Source organism: Heliconius melpomene, chromosome 13, assembly GCF_056956725.1.
Source record: "Heliconius melpomene rosina isolate 202511_hmr_F chromosome 13, ASM5695672v1, whole genome shotgun sequence".
In the NCBI taxonomy this organism is placed as follows: Eukaryota; Metazoa; Arthropoda; class Insecta; order Lepidoptera; family Nymphalidae; genus Heliconius; species Heliconius melpomene.
Genome location: NC_140401.1, coordinates 13,249,873 through 13,272,063, shown reverse-complemented (window position 1 = coordinate 13,272,063; position 22,191 = coordinate 13,249,873). Strand labels below are relative to the sequence as shown.

The 22,191-nt window shown below is 30.7% G+C and overlaps 1 protein-coding gene across 2 annotated transcripts; it reads right to left on the bottom strand.

Annotated features, from left to right (window-relative positions):
- Positions 1-1,200: 1,200 nt before the first annotated feature.
- Positions 1,201-16,044, bottom strand: mesh (sushi domain containing 2 mesh). Of its 2 annotated transcripts, XM_085196190.1 has the most exons (21): positions 15,572-16,044; positions 11,368-11,606; positions 11,029-11,235; positions 10,495-10,653; positions 10,052-10,189; positions 9,568-9,736; positions 9,218-9,475; positions 8,789-9,128; positions 8,181-8,462; positions 7,893-8,025; positions 7,592-7,686; positions 7,254-7,372; positions 6,888-7,039; positions 6,543-6,651; positions 6,303-6,439; positions 5,878-6,007; positions 5,142-5,404; positions 4,162-4,266; positions 3,855-3,963; positions 1,645-1,801; positions 1,201-1,517 (listed from the first exon to the last, which is right to left on the bottom strand). In XM_085196190.1, the coding sequence occupies exons 1-21, from the start codon at positions 15,912-15,914 to the stop codon at positions 1,244-1,246; spliced, it is 3,918 nt and encodes a 1,305-aa protein (XP_085052316.1). In that variant the 5' UTR covers positions 15,915-16,044; the 3' UTR covers positions 1,201-1,243. The 2 variants fall into 2 exon arrangements, with proteins under 2 accessions (XP_085052316.1, XP_085052315.1); XM_085196189.1 differs by lacking the exons at positions 1,201-1,517; positions 1,645-1,801 and adding an exon at positions 2,434-3,736.
- Between the last annotated feature and the right edge of the window lie 6,147 nt (positions 16,045-22,191).

Here is a 22,191-nt window from a genome sequence, read left to right as displayed (position 1 = left end):
ATGATACTTACCAGTACATTTTAATTAATTTTCTTTGAATTGAAATAAAATTCGAGGAAATTATTAATTATTAAAGGATAATAAGCACCAGCGTAAGTGGCTTAATAATGTAAAAAATTGGACTAAGCCGGCTACGAAACACATGCCAAATTAACTACGGAAGTTAAGGTAATTATCATAATTTAAATAGAAGTTTTAATAAATAAAAACAGAAGCAATTAACGAATTACTAATATATGTCACTGACTTCTGTCATGTGTCAATTATTCATGACAGACGAGAAGTTTGTCTTTGTCAAGACAACTTGCAATGTTGCATGTTAAATGTCCAAATTGCAATATAAAAATAACGATAATACAACATTAGTTTCAGCGGTGTGGTAAATTTATACCGTATAATTATTAGACTTCGTATTTACGACATCATTTTAAAAATTAGAAAATAAAATACGTTTGAATATAGTCAATTAAACTTATTTAATATGTCCTCCGGAAACACTGTTATTTTTTGTATTACTAACATTGTGTTCAGTGGTAAAAGACTGATTTTATAATTCCATGATAATTATTGAAAAAAATTTGAATGTATGATTTAAAATTTGTTCATGAAATGGTATTAACTAGGTACTTAAGACATTTAGTTATAATCCACTATCAGTTAAACATAATTACCTATAAGTAAATCAAATATTAACTCGTACTTCAATATAAATTATTTTATTAATATTTATTTAAAGAGTTTATTAGAAAAAAATGAATCTTAAAAATGTTTCTATTGATCCGTTTTTACGATTCTTTTTATCAATGTGTATAATGTCTTAATATTGCACGTAAAAATAAAACACTTATTTGGTATTATATGTTTATTTGAGTAAAAATTTTGCACACACAACTTACATGACAATGAAATAAAAAAAGTTTAAAATGTACATATTTCGCATTATTCGTAATACATTAAAACTTTAAAGGCAAATTAACAGCGAGGTGATTTCATTAGTACTGAAATATTTAAAGAGAAAAGAGAGAAATAATAAGTATATTAGTTTTAAGGTGGGATATTAAACATAAGATTAAAAATTAATCGTATAAGAAAAAAAAAACTAATAAAAAAGGCATTACATTTATAAAAAATATATTTAAATATTAACAAATTTTAATTCTATAAAATTCAATTCAATACAAGCTAAAAGCTACCTTTATATTTAAAATAATAAAATCTTAAAAAGTAAACAAAACACTATAATCTAATTAATTTCTGTCTCCCCTGCCCACTGTCTGCTCGGTTGTGGTTGTTGAATTTGTTGCGGTTGAGGGTATTGTTGTTCTTGTTGTGGGTATTGTGCTAGAGGTTCATTATCTTGGTACTGATAGGGATAACTATTATTATCATTCGCTACATCGACGACCTTAACGTTGTCATTAGATTCTGGAATATCTTCCGTTGTATCTTTTTTATATGGTATCGAATCATCGTCAGAAGTCATCTTCATTGATTCCTCGGGATCAATGGGACGTGTTCTATAGATAAAAAATATTTTTAAATTAAATCAAGTTTGTGACCATAGTATAAGTGGTTCATAAAATACATGAATCCTTGTAATATGTTTATATTTATTATTTTAAATGAGGAAAACAAGTGACTCACTTGATTGGTATAAAATCGCTCTCATCCCGTTCCTCTTCTTTTCTTCTCTTGAGAATGCGCCAACCAATGCAAATAAGTACCACAACGATGGGTAACATTACCGCACTGATAATACCCCATGTCGCACCCAATGTACGCGAGGAATACTCCTGGTTACCTATGGGTAAAAAATAATCATATAATTCTAATGTAATAAATATTTTATAAGACGCTTTAAAACATAACCTAATACACAAGATAGTAGATACATTTCAAGAAACATGTATTTACTTGGTTTCGAGGAAAAAATTTAAAAACGGTGCCTAATTCCTTATAGATTTGGTGGCCAAAATGTTTATGATACGGCCAGAACCCAGAAAGGTATAAAAAAATGCTATGGGTATATTGATATTTACAAACTTTAAAAGATTAATTCTTAATAGTACAATTACTTAGATTAAGTAATTATTTACTTATTTCATGTTGCAATTTTGGAATGGGTGTTTGGCTGCGATAAGTGTTATCTGCGATCTAACACTTTATCTAAGGAGAACAAATAAAAATGTTACCAACCTGTTATATGATCGAGTGACCCAATTTTTTGTGTACACGTTGATAAGAAAGCAAGTAATAAAAGTCGAATAGGGTAAAATGAATAACACATCACATGACTGAGAAAATTTCTATTCCACCTGACTCTAGTAGTTTTATTCCTTGCTTTCTTATTTCCATAATAAATAAAAAATAATAGTGTAAAATATTCTACCATTAGTAAACGGAACAGAAATTTCCTCTCTTTGTGATAAAGGGCCGGCTTAATAAGATTTATTTATCTTATAATATTATTACTATTATATAAGCAAAAAGGACGATACCAACAACAACAATGGACGAAATTACAATACTATAAAATCTCATAAAAAATCAAAGTAAATCGATAAAACCAGACTCTTTCTTGTGAATTGTAACTAATATTATTAAAACACCTAAGTTTTATTAAAAAATAAATTAATCTAATCTTTAAAATATTTAAAGAGCACATACACTAGGATTATTAGGCGCCCATTACTCCATTTATTGTCATTCTTTGGGCATTGGTAACTATTTTCAGTGGGATGTGTCATTTTCATCGTAAAAAGAAAGGTTTGTTTAGTAAATCAAACCATAGTTGAACGACTGCTAAACGTTGGCATGTCCGTAACCGGAGGATCTATAAGAGTTTCAAATGATTTGCCTCTTTGCGGCGGAAGTGTAAATGTTTTGATTTCAGTAGGCGGAGCACTTTTAGGTGCTTCAGGTAATCCAGGATTATTAAGCGTGTTTCTTGGACTATAATCCGGACTTATAGGAGGGGAATAAATTTCTGAATAAGTAGGGGAATATTGTGATGGTATTGGACTATATTGTCCTTCATATTTACGAGAATAAGGATCTTCTGATCCTTCTTTGGTAGAATACCCAGAATCAGGTAAAGCATGGCGACCTGTTTGACGAGGTTTACTTATGTATTTAATATCTTTTGTCGGTCGGGTCAATGTTGAATCTCGATTTGATTCCGTTTCAGATGGAGTTGTCAAAGATAACAAATCTTCTTCAGATAAGTCCCAAGGCTTTTCTGGAAATTCAACGTCAGGAGCGTTGGGTAGCGGTTCGTTAGTACGATAGGTTTTATCATAAGCGCGGCGTTTTTTCGATTTATCAGATTTATTGGAGTCACTTTTATTAGAATCTGGATAACCTATTCCTGAGCTGTCGCCGTCTTGAGGTTCAGAAGGTGGCGGTGGGGCTGACCTACTAAGGATTGCAGCTTTAAGGGGAGCTTCTTCAGTGGGAGTATCTGGTAATTTAGGTTTTATATCAGAGTCTTGACTGCGCAAAGTAGACGATTTCATAGTATCTGTAATATTTCCCATTGAGGTAGATCTAAGATTAAGACGCGAGGCGGATTTAGATCGCGGAATATCTTCGAAGCGGAATCCCTCTTTGCCTTCAGATTTTGGTTTGTACCAACACCAGAACCAACACAAGCAAATGAGGAGCGCTAATGGTAGAATAATTGCCACTATGATGCCCCAAGTCAAAAATAGAGCTCGTTGTGAGTATTCCTGGTTACCTGTTTATAGAAATATAACTCTTAGTATCTTACGAATTACCACATACTGAGACATGTAGAATATAGATATAATATGTATTTTTCAACCAGATTATTCCATTTTTATTATAGTACTTACGCAAACATTCTGTGTATCCGTAGTCAGGTATATTCCACCGGCCGTTGTCTTGGCAAATACGACGTTTGTCTCCGATTAAAATGAAGTTTTGATTGCATTCAAAGTTAACCTTAATGAAAAATTAAAAACATGCATTACTTTATAATTCTTTGTGGATAAATTTACAAGAATTTTGCCTAAATTTAATAAAATACTTATATAAACGTCCATTTTTAACGTGGTTACTAAGCTAGTAATGATAGAACTTTAATTTACAACTGCACAAAAAATGTCACTGAAATGAATATATTAAAAAACCAATGCTTACTGTAGTTCCAGGAGTGAAGAAGAAGTTACTCTTTCTGCCGAACCGGGGTGTTTCCAAAATTCCGCAACTGATTACTCGACGTGCATTCTGCTCTCTTATATTGATCTATGAAAATGACACTTGAATATTTTATTTATTATTTTAAATAACTGTCATCTACATTTAATTTAAATTGAATTATTTTATGATTTTACAAAATCTTGTACACAAATGATTTCTTCATCAACATTTGTATTACAACTGAAGATTTTCTATGGGATTTCCTTTGGTATAAAAGACCTTGGCTAGTTATAATTAAAGAACAATAGACATCATAGGTATGAATTGTGTGGGGGACACGCAACTATTTAATAAATACAATAATTTTTAAATAATATTGATTCGATATTTTCTCTTTAATTTTTGTGACTATTGGAATATAAAAAATATATTTCATAACAAAAAAAAGATTTAACAAAATGGTGTTTTCCTTAACAACCTATCAGTAGCATTAAACTCAATATTTAATGAATCCCAAAAGAAATACAGTCTTTTGAAATAAGTAGATACTTGCCCAATGATTGAGCTAAAAAAAAATTAGCACCACCTGACTCACATATTATAAAAAGGCTATAATTTAAAAATACCTTTTCTTTGCGATAAATGTTGGTTAATAGTTATTTTCCCACGTTTAGAAATATTTGCATTTATTTACACGTAATAATAGGATGGCTTAATTGCTCTTTGATGCATGAGTAAGATACGAGATAGTCTTAGAGGATGTATTATGTTTGTATATATACATATCATATCGTGTAAAGAGAATAATAAAACTAGGTAATTGACGACATTATGCCGATATGGTTGCGGTGATCAAGACTCCAAAGATCTAGTTCCGATCTAGTATAGGAATTAGATCTAGGATTTTGACCTAGTACACTGACCCAATCCATATTTGTGAAATTTCATTTGTAAAACTATATACCTAATTATATACTTACAATAGATGCCAGGTAGTTCTTTGAAAATTCCGCCATATCTCGATTCAAGGTCATACCAAAGTCATATCGACATTGGTACGAGTCTTGGCAGATTTCAGCCGCCCTCGCAACGTCTTGGGACCTATTTGTGGGTAAAAAGTCGGCCGGCTCTCGTATAAAGTTCGGTATGAATTGATTATCGTTGTAGTAAGCGGCAGTCCGTCCATATTCTCTTACGAACATCGCCACACCTATATCTTTTTGCTCTCGATCGCTAAGTTGCCCTGTTGAAGAAGAAAAATATTATATGTTGTTCGTAGTCCTCAAGCCATCCTCAGTCGTTTCTTTTATCTTAAATATTCATTTTTGGAATACTTAAAAATATCTAAACTTAAATATGTATTCTTCTTACTAAAGAAATTTAAGTTATATATTTATATGATATTTATGTCATTATTTAATATTTAAATAGAAAAAAATACAATAGATTTTTTATGTTTAGTATAAGACTGAAAAACAGTCGGATTCAATTTCATTTGTCCAAATATTCACCGAGTTCATTATTTTACTATAAATAGTAATGACATAGTGATAAGTCACTGCGTTCTCTACATTCCGTCTATTTAGTAACAATACAGTGGCTTAGTCGGCATATACGGGATTCAAATATGTAATCATCGTTGAGATCATCATTATCATCATCATCATCGTATCCAGATCAGTAATTTACTCAACACTCCGTATGTAATATACTTACAATGCTGTCCGAAGTCTCTATGTGCCGTTTGGAAGTTGTTTATGTCAACAGGAGCTAGGGTGCCATCTGGTCGAGTGAAGTCATCATTTATATTTAGGGACCAGTTACCAAATAAGCCACGAGTTTCATTCTAGAAAAAAGGTTATAATACTTTTGGGTAAGTTCTGTGTGATCGAAATATATACAATTTAATTTCATAAAAACTGCTATGACTGATGACTAAGTAATTAACCGTATAATTTTAAATGGGGAACGGAACTGTCTTAATGGGAACTTAATGGGAGAGTCATAAAACTAGATTCCCAGGTTCCCTCTGCCTACCCTGCTATGTGCGGGATATAGCTTGAAGCTATAATTTTAAAATTTCTTTATATTTATGTAGGTATTATATGAAGGTGAATAAATAAGCATAAAAATCATTTTACCATGTAAGTCCACGGCAGATACACTCTAGCACTCATAAAGCCTTTATTTTCTATAACTTCCACACCTGCTCCTGACGAGAACATTATGACAATTTCCGACTGGTTCAGAATGTACATAGGCTGGTATACTGTTACACCTTTAACAAAATATATGCTTTAGTAATGTACCGATGTTTACTGTAAAAATATTTTTTTTCAATAGATCGATTTGTAACTGATAGATTAATCTCTAAATTTTACCTGGGAAATATTGCACTCTCAAAGCAGATCTGTCAAAGTAAACTCTCTTGTTATCAGCGAATACATCCAATCGATATCTCCACTGAGCGTGCTGTGGTCGCAATCTTACCTGAAAGGAAAAAGATAATTTAAAAGATTTTTCTAGTTAAGTTTTTAATTTAAAGAAGAGTTTAGAAGTATTCACGGTATTCCTGCTTCCTTCTGAATCCATCACGATTGAAAAGACAACTCTCTTTCTCTCTCTTGCTCTTAACTATTTGCTTTGCGTGATATATTACCAAATACTACTATATTTATAAATATTTTGAAATACATATTACTTCAAGATACTTTTAAAATTTGTACCTCAATTGGAACGGAGTTGTTGGAAGCTGCCACTATAGAGGTAAGTATAGTAGCGTTAACTGGTCCATGGATATTCCTGGATGTCTGTTCGAAGCGACCTTGTACGTCAAGTTTGATTTGTGGACGATCGACTCTCACGAGAACATATTCACCTGAAAAAGAAAGATCATTATTACATTACTAAAAATAAAAGTTAAAGTCAAATATTCTATCATCTGTATAGTGTGCATAGAAAATATAGATGGAGAACACAGAAGGTGGAGATTTTCTACTTCCTGTTCAGATTATTAAATTGCAACAGAACAAAATAGACCTTATTTATATACTTGGTAACATTAATAATATAATTACAAATATTTTTCTAACCTTTCCCATTGAATGTATATTGTAGACCATCGAAAGTAACAAAGTGAGGATCTCCAAATATACCGGCTACTGCTGGTGCTTGATACGCCACACAATCTTGTGAAGGACGCCGCTCAAACCTAAGTATTGAAATGAATTTCAATGACTAACGAACGCAAGTGTTATTTGAAACAAAAATAAAGAATAAATTAGAACAAAATATTTGTTATATATTTTGCGAAATAGAAAATTACTTATAGTTTTATAGTACTAAATAAGCCTTAAATATCTAACACGGATGGACGGATGGCAATCGTACAAAGTAATTGTATGATTAGTAATTTAATAATAAAAGTTACCTGAATGTTTCACAACCTACTGCCTGTTCTTCTTGCCACATGCAGCATTGATAGAACGGAATCATGTCATGGAACCAATGTGACAGAGATGGCACCTAAAAAATTATATAATAAAATATCGAACAGTAATAAATAAAAAGTATCTTTTAGATAATAGCTGAACAAGGTCTTTAGTGTCGGTGGGTGAGCAAAAAAGTAAAAGATTTTTCATTCTTTTCTTTTTATTTTTTCTTATTGCTTGCCAAAAAAATATTGTCATCGCTAGCTTAGCGTTAGCTAATATAGTTTTCTTATTTCTTACCTTATTAGCCTCATTATAAGGTGTAAATCCGAAATCGTGAGAGCGATGCGGTCTGGAACCCCACATTTGGTCATAAGACAACATCAGGAAACCATTTTTATCGTAGCAACATTGTTGACCTGAGCCTTCCGAGCTATGAATAAAAATATACAAATTAATCAAATGGTTACACAAATCTAAGTTGGTCAATGCACGCCATTACAATATTTTAAAGAGTTTACTGTTCAAGTTATCAAATTATATAAGCTAAATTGATAAGATTGCAATTTTTAAATTATTTCAAGTTACCTAGGTGCACCACTTCTGACACAATGTATAGCGCCCCAATGATATCTACACGTAGGATTGATATCCTTGTCACAATCCAAGTCCGGCATAAAACGTCCTTTATCCAACAATGCATGTTCCAAAGTACATGGACACACCCACACTTGAGCAGCGAAGTTTTTCAGGAAACGATCAGTTCTTAACCAGTTGTTACACATGGACTGAGGCCACCGTTGACCATGCAACCTTTCCCATTGTGGGGCAAAATACCAACCAAGTGGAATTGGGCGACTCCATAGAATACTAGAAATAAATTTTGTTAAGATTATTAAATTGTTTTGAACAACACATCCTTATTAAAAGCTATTGCTAATTATTTAAACTATTTAAGTTTGAAGTTAAAATGCTTATAGAAATAACAATTTACCATATTTAACATAAAAGGAAATCAATTATTATATGTATAAAGTATATTATATATAAATTATGTTATTGTGATATTGTTAGTTTACCTCAATAAATAAAAAAAAAAAAAAAAAGGAATATATTATTTTAATAAATATTTTAAAATCTTAAGGACCTGTTTGTGAGTTTTTTGCATTATGCTTCTTATTCAACGATATACTTACGGAGAAATTGGAACGTTCTTAAACACTTCTGGAGTAGTTAAATTAATCTGTAGGAATCCAAATTGCATGTCACTATGCATTATATTATCTCTGTTGCGGAAGTTTTGTGGATTAATGACATATTCACCAGTATTTGCTACACCGATTTCAATCATGTCAATATATTCCAATTGAGGTCTAATTGTCACCTCCTTGTAGCCCCATAGACTTATTTGTAGCTGGGCGTTTAAGTTACTTGTTAAGTTGAATCGATCCCAAGTTATTCTGATTTCAGGTGGATATCTTTCATGAATTGCATTATCAGGGAAGAAAATCTTTTCAGTGGCAGTCGCAGGAGTTTCTAAATAAACAAGAAAATGTCAATGAGAAAAATGTTTGGATAAAAATGTTTAAAGGTAAAAAATAAATCGAAAAATTGTTAATATTTACCAACAAAGTATTTTCCTTTCCATTTGTAAGGTTCATTGTTTATGGCAATTTCCAATCTGGCATAGCCATTATGCCAAAAACGTGGTTGAACGCAAACAGCCCTATTGGAATCTACTACTGCACCAATAACTGACTCTGTATCAAATCGGCAAGTTATTCGATCGTTCGGTTGGAAGCAAGGACCAGTGATGTTGACAATTGTTCCGCCGAGCATATTACCACTCTCAGGCGCGAACATAAGAGGTAAATTTGCTCCGTCTGAAATATTATTTAACAATTATAAGAATTTCAATACCAATAAATAAAATTTCAAGTTTTATTTAAGTATATTGTAGCAATAATTTTCTTACCTATATCTTTATTGCATGTACCCATAAGAATTTTCTCATCTATCCTGAAAATATGTCTTCCGGGGAAGCCATTAGCCCAGCCTCTTCCAGTGAGATCTCTAAGAACAGATGCTTGTGAGTATGGTTTGTACTCATAGCTTCGCGTGCCATTACCGCCGTTAAATCCAATCTAAAAATACGATTAGATTAATTATTTTGTGTTATTCCTGGGCTTAATAAAATAACTAATACCTTAAATAATGAATCTTTCTTAGGGCTTAAATATTATGGGTAGGTCTATATAAAAATAACGATTTAAAAATTATATCAAAACGCTCGTTTGATAGTGTCCAACTGTAAACAGAAAGCATTTTATTTCAAGTCTCATTTATAAGGTGTAATGTGGGATATGGCTTGTTTTAACTTTAGTTTCCATTTCCAGGGGTAGGGTTGCTATATATGAGAAAGTGCATGAAATTTATAAACAAATTAAACCATATCTTACATAAGCTGGCACGCCACCCTCACCAGTGGTGGTATCACCGCCAGCTTCAGTGTGAGAACTCCAATTTATTTCTAAGTAATTGAAAATTGCATATGTAAACACTTCATCAGTTGCTAGTACCATTTGGAAGGTGTTCGTCTGAAATAACGAAATGATAATGTAAGTAAAACAAAAATCTAAGAATGTGAAGGTTATTGGTTCAAATTTTATTCAATGAAATTTAAATAAATCTATACAAATTTTTGACTGGTCTGGATACACAATAATTGATCCGTAAGTAACGAGCACTATCAGTAAAGTTTTTTTTTATAATATAGACAAAATAAACGTAAAATATTAAATAATCATATTTCGATTATATAATTACGTAAATTTAAGTTTAATTTGAATTTGAATTACTTTTTTAATTTAATAAGTCCTACGAAGAAAAAGTTTATACTTACAACGAACAAGGAGTTGTCGATACCACCAGCAAATGACATATTCTTCCACGTGATAGTAATAGCGTGTTTTGGGAAGAAAGTTTCTGAACCAATCACACCTTCTCGGATGTCCCAAGTAATACGTTCTCTCATCTCAACACCAAGTTGATCAGTACGAGTCTTAAAGAGATAAATAATAATGAGAAAAATAAAATTAAAGCATATTATTAAGACTTTGTACCAAATAATTCTTTAAAGTTTTTTTTAAATATATATTATTATTTTTGACCCTTGTAATATATCCTTAAAATTAATCGTCCATTTAGGCCTTATAAATATATTGCTAAAGGGTGCATCTTGTAGTCGTAGTCCAGCGATTTCACCTAATGGTGATGTTTATTTGCTCCAATGATTCTGATTTTGTTATCTATGTTTATAATCAGATAAAATAAATGCAGTCACAAGTTTTGTTATTTTGAAAACAGAGTAAGTTTGTAAGCTCTCCAATATGCTCCAGTTCTCAGTATACGATGTGTAAAAACAAAATAAAAATACCTGTAAATCTCTGTCCATGCGGAAGTAAACGCCAGGCCTTCTCTGATCAGGGTCTTCTGGCCTTTGATTTCCAATACGACATTTGCTGAAAAATATTCCAATGAAGGAGGGATCGTTGATATTAGGCCAGTCTCGTACGGGGAAAGATAGAGGGTAGGTGTAGTGGTCTGGTGGGTCACTAAAGTAAATGTAACCGTTCATTGATAGCTGAAAATGAATTCATCATTAAATAAAAATCTAAAGTAGGAATAGTTGGATATAACAAAAAAAATCATTTGTTAAAATATATTTACTAGTAAATACTCGTAAATATATTTTTGCAAATAAACAATAACTTACTCTAGTATAGTTGAATCGGAACCCAAAGAACGGCAATTGGAAATTGAAATTCTTATGAATCTGTGGCGTGGATGTATGAATATCTCTTTGGTAGTCCCCAATGTTCTCATTTCCACCTTGGTCGTAGAACCAATATAAGAAATTTGATCGTATCTGCTGCAGCCTTTGCACCGTAATGACGTATGGCTGTCCATTGTTTTGATAACTGGTTGAAGGTAGTACTCTACCGTCAATATGAGCTGTTTAAAAGAATGTCAAATTAGTACACATTTAACTATTTTAATAATTAAAAACTCTTTGAAGAATAATGACATGTTATTTTTATACTATACATCACACTGCTTCTATATTATAATGCTGAAGAGTTTGTTTTGGTTGAATGTGTCATTTTCAGGGACTACTGGTTAAAATTTTTAGTACATTTAATATTTTCCTCTCAAATACTATGCTGTGACAGCGTTATAAAATAATGAATTAAGCAGAATTTAGCACTAACAGTATTATGTAATTCTACATTTAAACATTATTCTATTATAAGGGTATGTAGTAGCCATTATTGTATAAAGAAAATCTTCTGTTAAATTATTTTTAATTCTACAAGCAATATGCCGTTTTTGTTTTGTTCAGTTCTTTCATCATATTTACATATAAATGATTTATTTTTCCAATGTACATAGAGGCCTTAAATAGCTTATCACACACACACACTTATAACACAATATCGACGCGTTTCGATAATGCTGTTAAGTTATCACTTTTATATCAAACAAGTATTCGTAGTATTATAAATGATGTCAGTTTTGTTTGCTTGTTTCACTATTTCTGTGCACTATAATTATTGCAGTGCGACTGTTAACGCGATGGTTGTGGGATCGATTCCTACTCGGGTTAATAAAATATCTAATATTATCATTTCCTCGCTCTGGTAATAGGGCACAGCGCGGCGTTGAGTTCCGCCACTCAGAACACATTGCCTCAAGAATTCTTCGAAAAGTGGGGAGTAGAGTTGTAATGTAAACGGAGTGCCTTAACTCTAGGTTCTCCCTGCCTACCCTGATTGACAGAAAGCTTTTGTAAAAAATATGTTGAAAATTAAAGATGCTATTGCAGCCCAAGCAAGGTCGGTTTCGTAACGTAAGTCTTTCATGAAGAAATAAATGAATTTCATATCTAAATGCCTAAAAAGTTGTTTACGAAATTATTATCGAATAAATTTCTATGGTCACCGGGTGTAATAATACAGTACAATGGTATATAGATTCTATACAAATTATATGTAATTTTGTACCTGTATATGCGTATGTACTTACATTATGAGTATATCCTATGAAAATTCTAGTATTAGTCTTTTCTAGTATTAGTAATTCATTATGATGTGCAGATAAGAAAATATCCAATCATGCATATCACGCAAAAAATAGACATTTTGTCACAATAAAATAATTAAATGTCTTATTTTAAGATTTCACTTCTTTAGTTAAAAGTACAACTTTCGGTTGCACTAGTTGAGCACAAATTACGTACTTTGCCAATGTCAAATATGGAAAATATACAAAGGAAATTTGCGTTTTCCCTACAAACAAGCTTATCATAGTGTTAGAAAAATAAAAAAGCAAGATGATTACATATGAAGATATTTCATTCATGCAGCTATATGTATATTGTATGCTATCTATTTGCTATGAAATTAGTTAAACTAACTATAAAATTCGTTTGCAGCAATATAAAAGAGAGATACTTAATCCTACTTCTGTTATTTAAACACATCATTGTATTTTGAATGTTTAAACAGGCAGTTTAAAATTGTGTTGAGAATCGATCCAATTGTGTGCTTCTCGTTTTTTTGCGAAATTGGTTATGAAGTAAATTTATTAATATGTAGTTCAAATTAAGGAATCTGGAGAAAACTGTATTATAAATTATATTAAGGTATTATAAATTCGAACATTTAATATGTAAGTTCATTTTATTTCAAGAGAACGATAGATAAACAGATGTCTGTCAATCGAGATTTTTTTTGGAAGGCAAGCTTTTTTCTAATACGGCGACGGTATTTAGAGCCTTATGAATTAAGAACATGCGCAACGCTAGCTAAAATATAGTAGTGATCTTAGTCTCTATTTTCAATAGAGCTGGGCACATAAAAAATGTATCACAATAAACATTATATTTTAAGCATCTCCATTACTCTGAAATCTTTTGTTAAGGTGCCACATACTTCGTTTTTGTATTAATGTTAGATCCAATGAAAATCAGAGCTTCACTTTGTTTTATTATGCAGGTGCTAGGTATGTCAACAGAATATGTTAATCATGCTGAATAATTTTTATATACACACAAAATCTCATATACATCTGTTTAGCAGTTTAAAAAAATATATAAAAATTTATATGATAGTAAAAACATTTATGTGACATTGTCATGTGTTAATTATCATTTTTGATACTGATAATGGCCACACCTTACAAATTATAACCGTGTTAACTATAAGAGCTGGATATAAAATAGAGTAACATATAACATTTTATATACATATATGAAACAGACATCTCTTTATCTATCCTTCTCTTAAAATAAAATGAAGTAACACATTAAATGTTGTTAAATTCCAATCATCCCCTACTTCCCCAGACTTCTGTGTTCTTTCTGACCTATGTTGTTTAATAAGCTAGGATATTTCTTGTCATTTACATTGATCCTCTAAAGCCTTTTAGTTAAATAAGAGTCGTCACGTTCTCTTCTGCTATAATGCTAGCTATATGTAAAAATAAGGAAACTAAATTCTCTTCTTCAATTCTCTATTGGACAAGTTTCCGTATAGACACTTAAAATTTTTTTGCAGTTTTGAATATAAACCGACAAATTAACTCTCATAATCACACATTCTTACCCGATTTAGATTATTTTAGCTTTCCTCAGAAAGTTTACATTCATTATTAAACACATATTTATCATAATATTTTACTAAATTTCAAAACTCTTATTAAAAATGCCCTAACATAAATGATAATTTAACCTGGTTGGTTTGTTCAAGCCATGAAGCATAAGCAATTAGGCATAGATAAGGGCTCCGTACTTTATCAGGTATGATAAGCCGTGGGTACTCACCGTTTTGAAATTTATTAACGTTAAAATAAGAATGATTTCATCGCTCAGTTAACAAAAGGATCAATCTTTTTGGGTCACACTATAACCTACTTTAAATATTATATATAGATGTTTTTAGGTGGATTTAGGTATAATATACGTTATATTAACTGTATATTTTCACTATATGTAATTGTATTTCTAATAATAATTAATATTATAGTAATTCTAAGATTTTCTTCTTGGAATTTTTCATGAATTTAGACGAAGTTACATTTAAAGATGATTCTAAAAGTTCTTATGTTTTTTAATATATATTTATTTTACCTAATACCAGTTATGGTTATTATTCACTTCGTTCCGCACTTTATCAAATTAAAAAAAAAAAGAAATACTGAACAGGTTTATAATGCTAGCTAAAATGTCGTTTACTTTGTATTTTATATTGAATGAACATGCAAGTTGCAATTTTATAAAATCTAAAGGTTCAATGTCTTATCAGGCATTCCATCTATTTCTATAAATAAAATATTTGCAAATTTATTTAAGATTACAGACTATAAATATGAGATAGTTTGTGTGCTCAGTGACTTAATGACACTGAGTCACTTGTCTTAGTCACATCTACGAGCACTTATGTGTGGTTCATAGTCGAGTAATTTTAAGCCTTTTATTAAGTAAATAAGTATGTACATTCCACTTTTTCGTTATTTATTTATATGACTATTAGCAAATGTATTTTCTTTCCTTGATGTAATATGACCACAATATTTGCGGTATTAAAATGATATATTTATCTCCTAAAGGTCAGCATGCATCATGTATTCTTAGGACAGAGATAATATGATAACTATGATCTTGTAGATCATAAGATCAAAGGAGTATGTAATGTAAATATTAAGTACCTACATTGAATCATCTGTCACAATGAAGTTCGTTACTCATGGCTTCTTAATATAACAGAAATTTATTATGGATAATTTATTTATTGATATCACTGAGTCACGCACAATACGTGAATTACACGTAGTAATTCATATTTCTTATAGTTTTCTAAAACAGATGCTTTAGGAATAATTAGATAAAAAGTTAAAAACTCTCTGTTAACTTCACTCACCATATTCAGTGTTCGTTATAGACGTAGTGCTGGGAGAGTTGAGTACTTGACGTTCGTTTTGTACATCACTCGATCCAAAGTCCACAGCTTGCAAATCAATTGGTGTATCGTTTATTAACGAGCCATCTATAGACTGATATTTTCCACTTTTCACATCTAATTGCTCTGAATTTTCTATAAGTTCTATGTCTTTGGTACTGTTAACATCTATGACGTCATCTGGTACTATTTCCACATCACCACTGAGAACACTATCCGTATTTACTAAAGTCTCATTGTCTAATGCATTTGCACTTAAAGCTAATATTAAAATACCGACAACTATATTTATATTAACACCCATTGTTCTTACACTTTCACGATTCCAATCACATTATTTTTTATATTTGTTATCTTATTGATAAGAAAAACTGCGACAGGTGCTTTCCTATTGTGGCCAGGAACTGGAGTGTTAATTGTGTGCTCGATAGCTGGCCGTTATCACGAGTAAATATGATAAGATAGCAAATAGGAACGTTGGGTGTGCCAAATTCTTTATAATAATCCTCAGCCCTCATAAAGGGCCCCCGTAATGTGTTCCATGTTTAATTATTTCATTTATTAAATCTGAAACTTATAAATTTGTATATTGTTGCTTATTTATTAACCCAGTGACTAATATATGTACCTACTGATAACGATTGTATGCGAAGCACATCCATTCACATTTACAATATTTCAAAAAAACTATTAGTAATAGGTACCGTTCTTCAGAAAATTAAAACCAATGAAATAGAAGATATACAACTTTAATCACGTTTTCCTGCACTATCACTACGCGACAAACAGACATAACTGAGCGGTCATCCAAACGGACATAACATACATACTCGTATATTATATGTAATTAATTATCTTTATATAATAAGCTCATACATTTTCGAATGCCATTAAGGGCCAACTTTGTCTCTTTGTATTGATTGTAAACTATGTATGATTTTTTATTTTTAGTATTCACTGAGTAAATAACTTGTAAAACCAATCGAATACCATAAAATAGAAAAAAGATAAAAGAATATTACTCATTCCTGAATATTACTCATTTTGATATTAATTTCTACATTTACTAAAAACCACGTTTTCTATCTTATAATACGTGTACAGATCCCATAGTATACCCACATGCTGTATCTATATATATATATAAAATCGAAAGGTCACTCACTCATAACGAAATCTCAGGAACTACATGTGCTAGGAATCTCAAATTTTGCATAGGAGTTACTTATAGGACGTAGGTGCTCGCTAAGAGAGGAATTTGCAATATTCGATCTCTAAGGGGTTGTTTTTGCCGCTAGTGTTAATATAATTACAGTTTATATTTACGCTAAGTACGAGTACTGTGGACAAAGTAATTTAAATATTAAAACAAATTTCCATTAATCGACAGGCTTTCTAATTATGAAACATATATTTATATTAAATAATTCGAGTTAGTCATGTAGAAGTATTATATAGTATTTGTAATACGTTTTTAGTTGTAACGTGATATTAAAAACCTCAATTGTCTGACGCGACAATCTAAGACCGTTCTTCTTGGCGTGGCAAGTGTCACAGCAGTGAGGATACTCTACCCCGAAAGGCGAGATCAGGGATGAAAAAAAATTTACTGTTATATTCATGACTTTTATAATTCAGTTTAATAAGTTTTTAGTCCCCAAAATAATTTAACGTGTGTTAAGAAGATTTCAATTTGGTAAACTAATATTATATAGTTTTGTTAAGCTTTATTAATTATGATCTACCCAATAATAAAATAGTATCTTTTAAAGTAACTAATTGTCTTCATGGAGCAACACTCTGTCCACGTTGCTCTATTCCATTCATTCATTCTTATTCATTCCATTTTAAAGACTTAGAACCTTAGTATTCTTTTCATTAAATATTAAAAACTAAGTGACAATTCCAATACACTTTATCATACTCACTATTATTGATAAAACAAGTTATCATAGATAATGTGCCTTGATAGATTAACTTTGTTCCATGTAACGTTACTCAAAGAGATTATTTCACAAGAATTTGTTTTACAAAGAAATTTAAAATTTATTACTATTATATTAGAGTGTAAATTAATATTTAGATTGTTTTCAAAAATATAATAAAGTTTTTGTCTCATGAGTAACGATTTGTGTGGCGTTTGTTTTTATAAGAAGTTACTTCCTGCTGGGGAGTTCCTGACTCATACCGGATGTTTTTGATTGCATCAATTTTCACGCTTTTAAATTCAAATTCAAAATATTCTTTATTCAAATAGACTATTACAAGCACTTTTGAATCGTCGAATGGACATATGAGCAAAAAGCTACCACCGGTTCGGATAGCAGTTCTGCTGAGAAAAGCCGGCAAGAAACTCAACAGTTGCTCTTTTCAAAGTCAATGGTATATTTTATTATTACATTATTTAAAGAGAAAAAAAAAGACTATTACGTTGTGACTTTTGCAAAATTGAATTAACTTGTAGAGCTAGAGAGAGAGAGGCTTGTATAAGGATTTAGGGGTTTGTCTGGCAATGGATAACGTCATTCCTAATATTATTCCCAAGAAGATAAATTGAGCTTTATAATTTAATGAAAGTTAGGTACTATTTAAGGTACTTTATTTATCTAATAACCGTTACCAGTTTTGGGTGTGTACGTAGAGAAACTTTCAGATTTTATAACATGAAAGTCTGGCTTGCTTCAGCTCTCAATCTTTAGGAGTTGTATATGACATGTGACACATTATAAATGTTCGACCGCATTTACAGTCTGATTCATCAACGTATAACAAATAATAGTAGGTACAACATTATATATCCTAGTCAATTTGAACCAGTAGTCTTTAATATTATGAAACAAACACTCAAGCTATATTGGGTTCAAATCCCATTTGACTAAATTTATTGTCCTTATTAAAATATTGTCATCCTTAAACTTCATCATCCATTAAGAAATGTATTTTAATCTAATGAAGTGTGATTAGGAGATTCGCTCGTTTGTTTTACTTTTTGCCTTATTTAATGAAATTAACCGCCTGAAAAATTTTAAAGGCAAGCATTAATTGTATAATAGTGAAACCATCAGGCGCTGTAATACATTTTGTTTATTTAGCTTAAGGTGCAGCTAAAGTATATATAAAAATAATTACAGTCATACTTACGTTTCTTTAATTTTGAAATGATAAATTACAAATATAACAAATACAAAGTACAACATTATTAAAGTTTTCGTAATGTTGTTTTATGAATATTTTGTGTGAATTATTAATAACACGACAGAAGGCTAGTCGTGGCGTAGTGGCACAGGTGTGTAAACGCGGCTGGTTGTGGGTTCAATCCCCACTCGAGGAAATGAAATATTCATTATATTATTATGAAATATTCAAATTGATATTTTTATTTCTTCTCTCTGGTGCCGACGCAAAACGCAGTTTTGATTTCTAAACTTTTCTATCATAGAATATAACCATAGAAAATCTCTTATCAAATTTACTTTAATTAGTTTTATTTACAAGACATACCCACTTGAGACGTATCTAATCGTTGAACAATGGACACTGTGGAGTGCAAAACGTGCGCACTGCACTAATAAAACCATATGCTCTTGCAAATAACTTGTCTATCTTAACTATTTAATAATTACTGTACATTGAACGCGAAATCAATATTTTATTATTTAACTCTACCTACATAATACGCAATGGAATTCGATATTGCAAAATGAACGTAATGTTAATTAAAACTGTTTTCTACAATAGTAATAGCAAAGTTAGGACTCGTTCGTAAACTGGAAGCTGGACGTTTACTTTATAAGACAGAAGTTTCAATGGGTAAAAAGTAGTTTTTCTAAATATATTTTTATTAATATTCAAAAACAGGATTGCATCTATAAATAACTGATTTATATATAGGCTAGTGAGTTAATTGTTACTGAGCACCTTAATAGAAAACCATCACTGAAGTTGTATAATGCCCTGGTTGTACTCCATTGACTAATAGAGAAGCTTTTTAAAAGCTTTCAGCATAAATATATCAAATAATATCAAAATTTTCTCATGCGTAAACAACATTTTTCCTGTGGCCTCCCTTTGCGTACCGCTTATTTGTTTTGCTTATAATAATTGTTTTGATTTTTACCATCTTATTCTTTTTAAAATCAGCAGTTAAGAAATGACAAGTGCGTCTCTTAAAGGCTGCAAGTCCTAAGTCATCTTATAAAATATGCGATATGGTCGTCTTCATCTTCTTCTTCTTCTATCTTTATCTTCCGGTATAAAATCTTTGCTTTCGAACAGGATTTCTTTGATTTTATTCCTTACTTTTAGGTTTGATCACATTTTTCACCTAACTCCATTTCAATATCACAAATATTGGCGGGAAAATAAGAAAACACAATGGACAACAATATAAAAATGACAGATTCCAAATTCAAAAGTAACATTTAGTTTAGTTTTAATTGTAACAGTATTTATGGCCAGGTTAGGTATATCACAAGCTATGTGGAGAAACAGGCTTAGCGCTCAAATGCTCTGCATTCGTGTGCACCATTGACTTGCATCCATATAAATACCCACATGCAGGACCTAAGGCAAGTCTGTTTCTATTGTCCGTCGACTGCACTTCGCGTTCTGTATCTGTTATACGTTAGTTTACTTGTTTTTGCTTAAACAAGATGCCTTGCGGAGGTTGTGGCGATAGTGAGTACTATTTATGTAAAATTGATTTATTTTAATATTTAATTACTTTTCCTATTTTATATATATTTAATTTTTAAGAAACAGTAACAAAAATAAGCTTAGGCTTAAAGTGTGTAAAGAATGAATGCGTAAAACCGTAATTAAAATGAAACAACAACGTTTTGTCTAACTGCCCAATGCACGTTGCAAGTTAGTTTATTTCAATTTCTTAATTTTAAATACTTATAACCTGAATATTTTATATTTAGATAATGTACGTAAATAGGTAGGAAAATTTTTGATTTATTATTGTTTGTATTGCACTAATTGTATATAATTTTCCTTATAAAGAAAATTATATTATTTCTATTTAATTGTACATTATAACGATGAAAACATAAAGATGAAAATCAAATAATTTCGAAAAGGAATCTCTTTAGAAATGCTTGCCATGCCGTGATTTGGTTACAACACAATACACACAAGTACAAACGTATATAAATTAGGTATATAGGTTAAATCATTTAAATTCTAATGTGATGCACAATTAGGACCATTAGCATATAATGTACTAATACCGTTAATATTGTAATAAGTAATATTTATTTCTTGTAACCCCGTACAGCTGTAAAAAATATTTTATATAACAAATGGTTACAGTGAGAGTTATCTAACGTGTAACATATCTATGATTTTTTAAAATTTGGCTAATAGAAACTTTAAAATCCATTTTTACAATTATATCAAAAGTATCTTCTAATTCAGTTTTAGTGTAAAATATCAATCAAATAAAATATATATGCGTCTTATAGGATACGAAAAATAATAGCATTAAACTAAATGTTATTCTCAGACTGCATTAGCAATTGCATTTTGTCCTCGAGTTTTATTCACAAGTCCTTCAACCTATCATTAAGTTGATTACTGAAGGAGATTCCAGTCGGACCGGTCCCTCCATTTTAATATCCCATATAATTGTATGATCTGTTCGACTTTCTGAACGTTTACAACAGTAGCTTGTTTTAAATATAAATTACATAAGCATGTAATTTGAGGCCAATATGGTCCAACTGCAAATACAGTGGTTGCAAGGTCGACCTTCAGTTGAGGGTATGATTTTTTTCGTGGCTCTAGTAGGCAAAAGCAGTGTGGAATTTTGACTCTAATATGCAGTACCCCGAATTTGACACAGTCTTAACACTGGGTTCTCTGATTTTCTCTGCCTACCATCACGTAAAATTTAAAAAGAAAGTTATTGATCCATTTCGTGTCATATGAAAGTTTTAAAAATGTACAAGATAATTTTAAATTCAAATCGAACTGGGGGAAAATTAAAAAAAACATTAATTCTTTCATTATTTCTGCCTAAACAGCGCTAAAATGTATTTTAAAATAAAAATATTTTTATCACAAACGAATCTTTTAAATTATTATTGCTGTACGGTAGGTTAATAATATTAAAGTTAAGTTATTATCTTGTAGTTTATTAACAGCTATTTTATTTTAAATTATAAATATTATTTTATATAAGAAATAATATTATAAATAAGCTAAACTTTATTTATAACGATTAATTTAAAATACAAATTTATAATCATTGATGGATATTACGAAAATTTTAAAGATTTTCATCTACACGAAAAGTTAAACTATTACCAAAACAATTTCATATATGCAGCTAGAACAATGGCATTTAGTTTGTTGTAATAATAACGTTTGTTTACGTGCATTTCGAGCGAGCCTTAGCGTGTATAGAAATTGATATACCTAAGTTAGCAAACACTAAAAGGATGTAGGTACGGCTTAGTTATTTATTGTTAGAAACAAATATTAAATAAGGTGTTATCTATATATACTAAACAATTCCGTTACTGAGTGACTGAGAGACAGAGCACAGACGAGACTAGTGGCCTCAGAAAATGGAA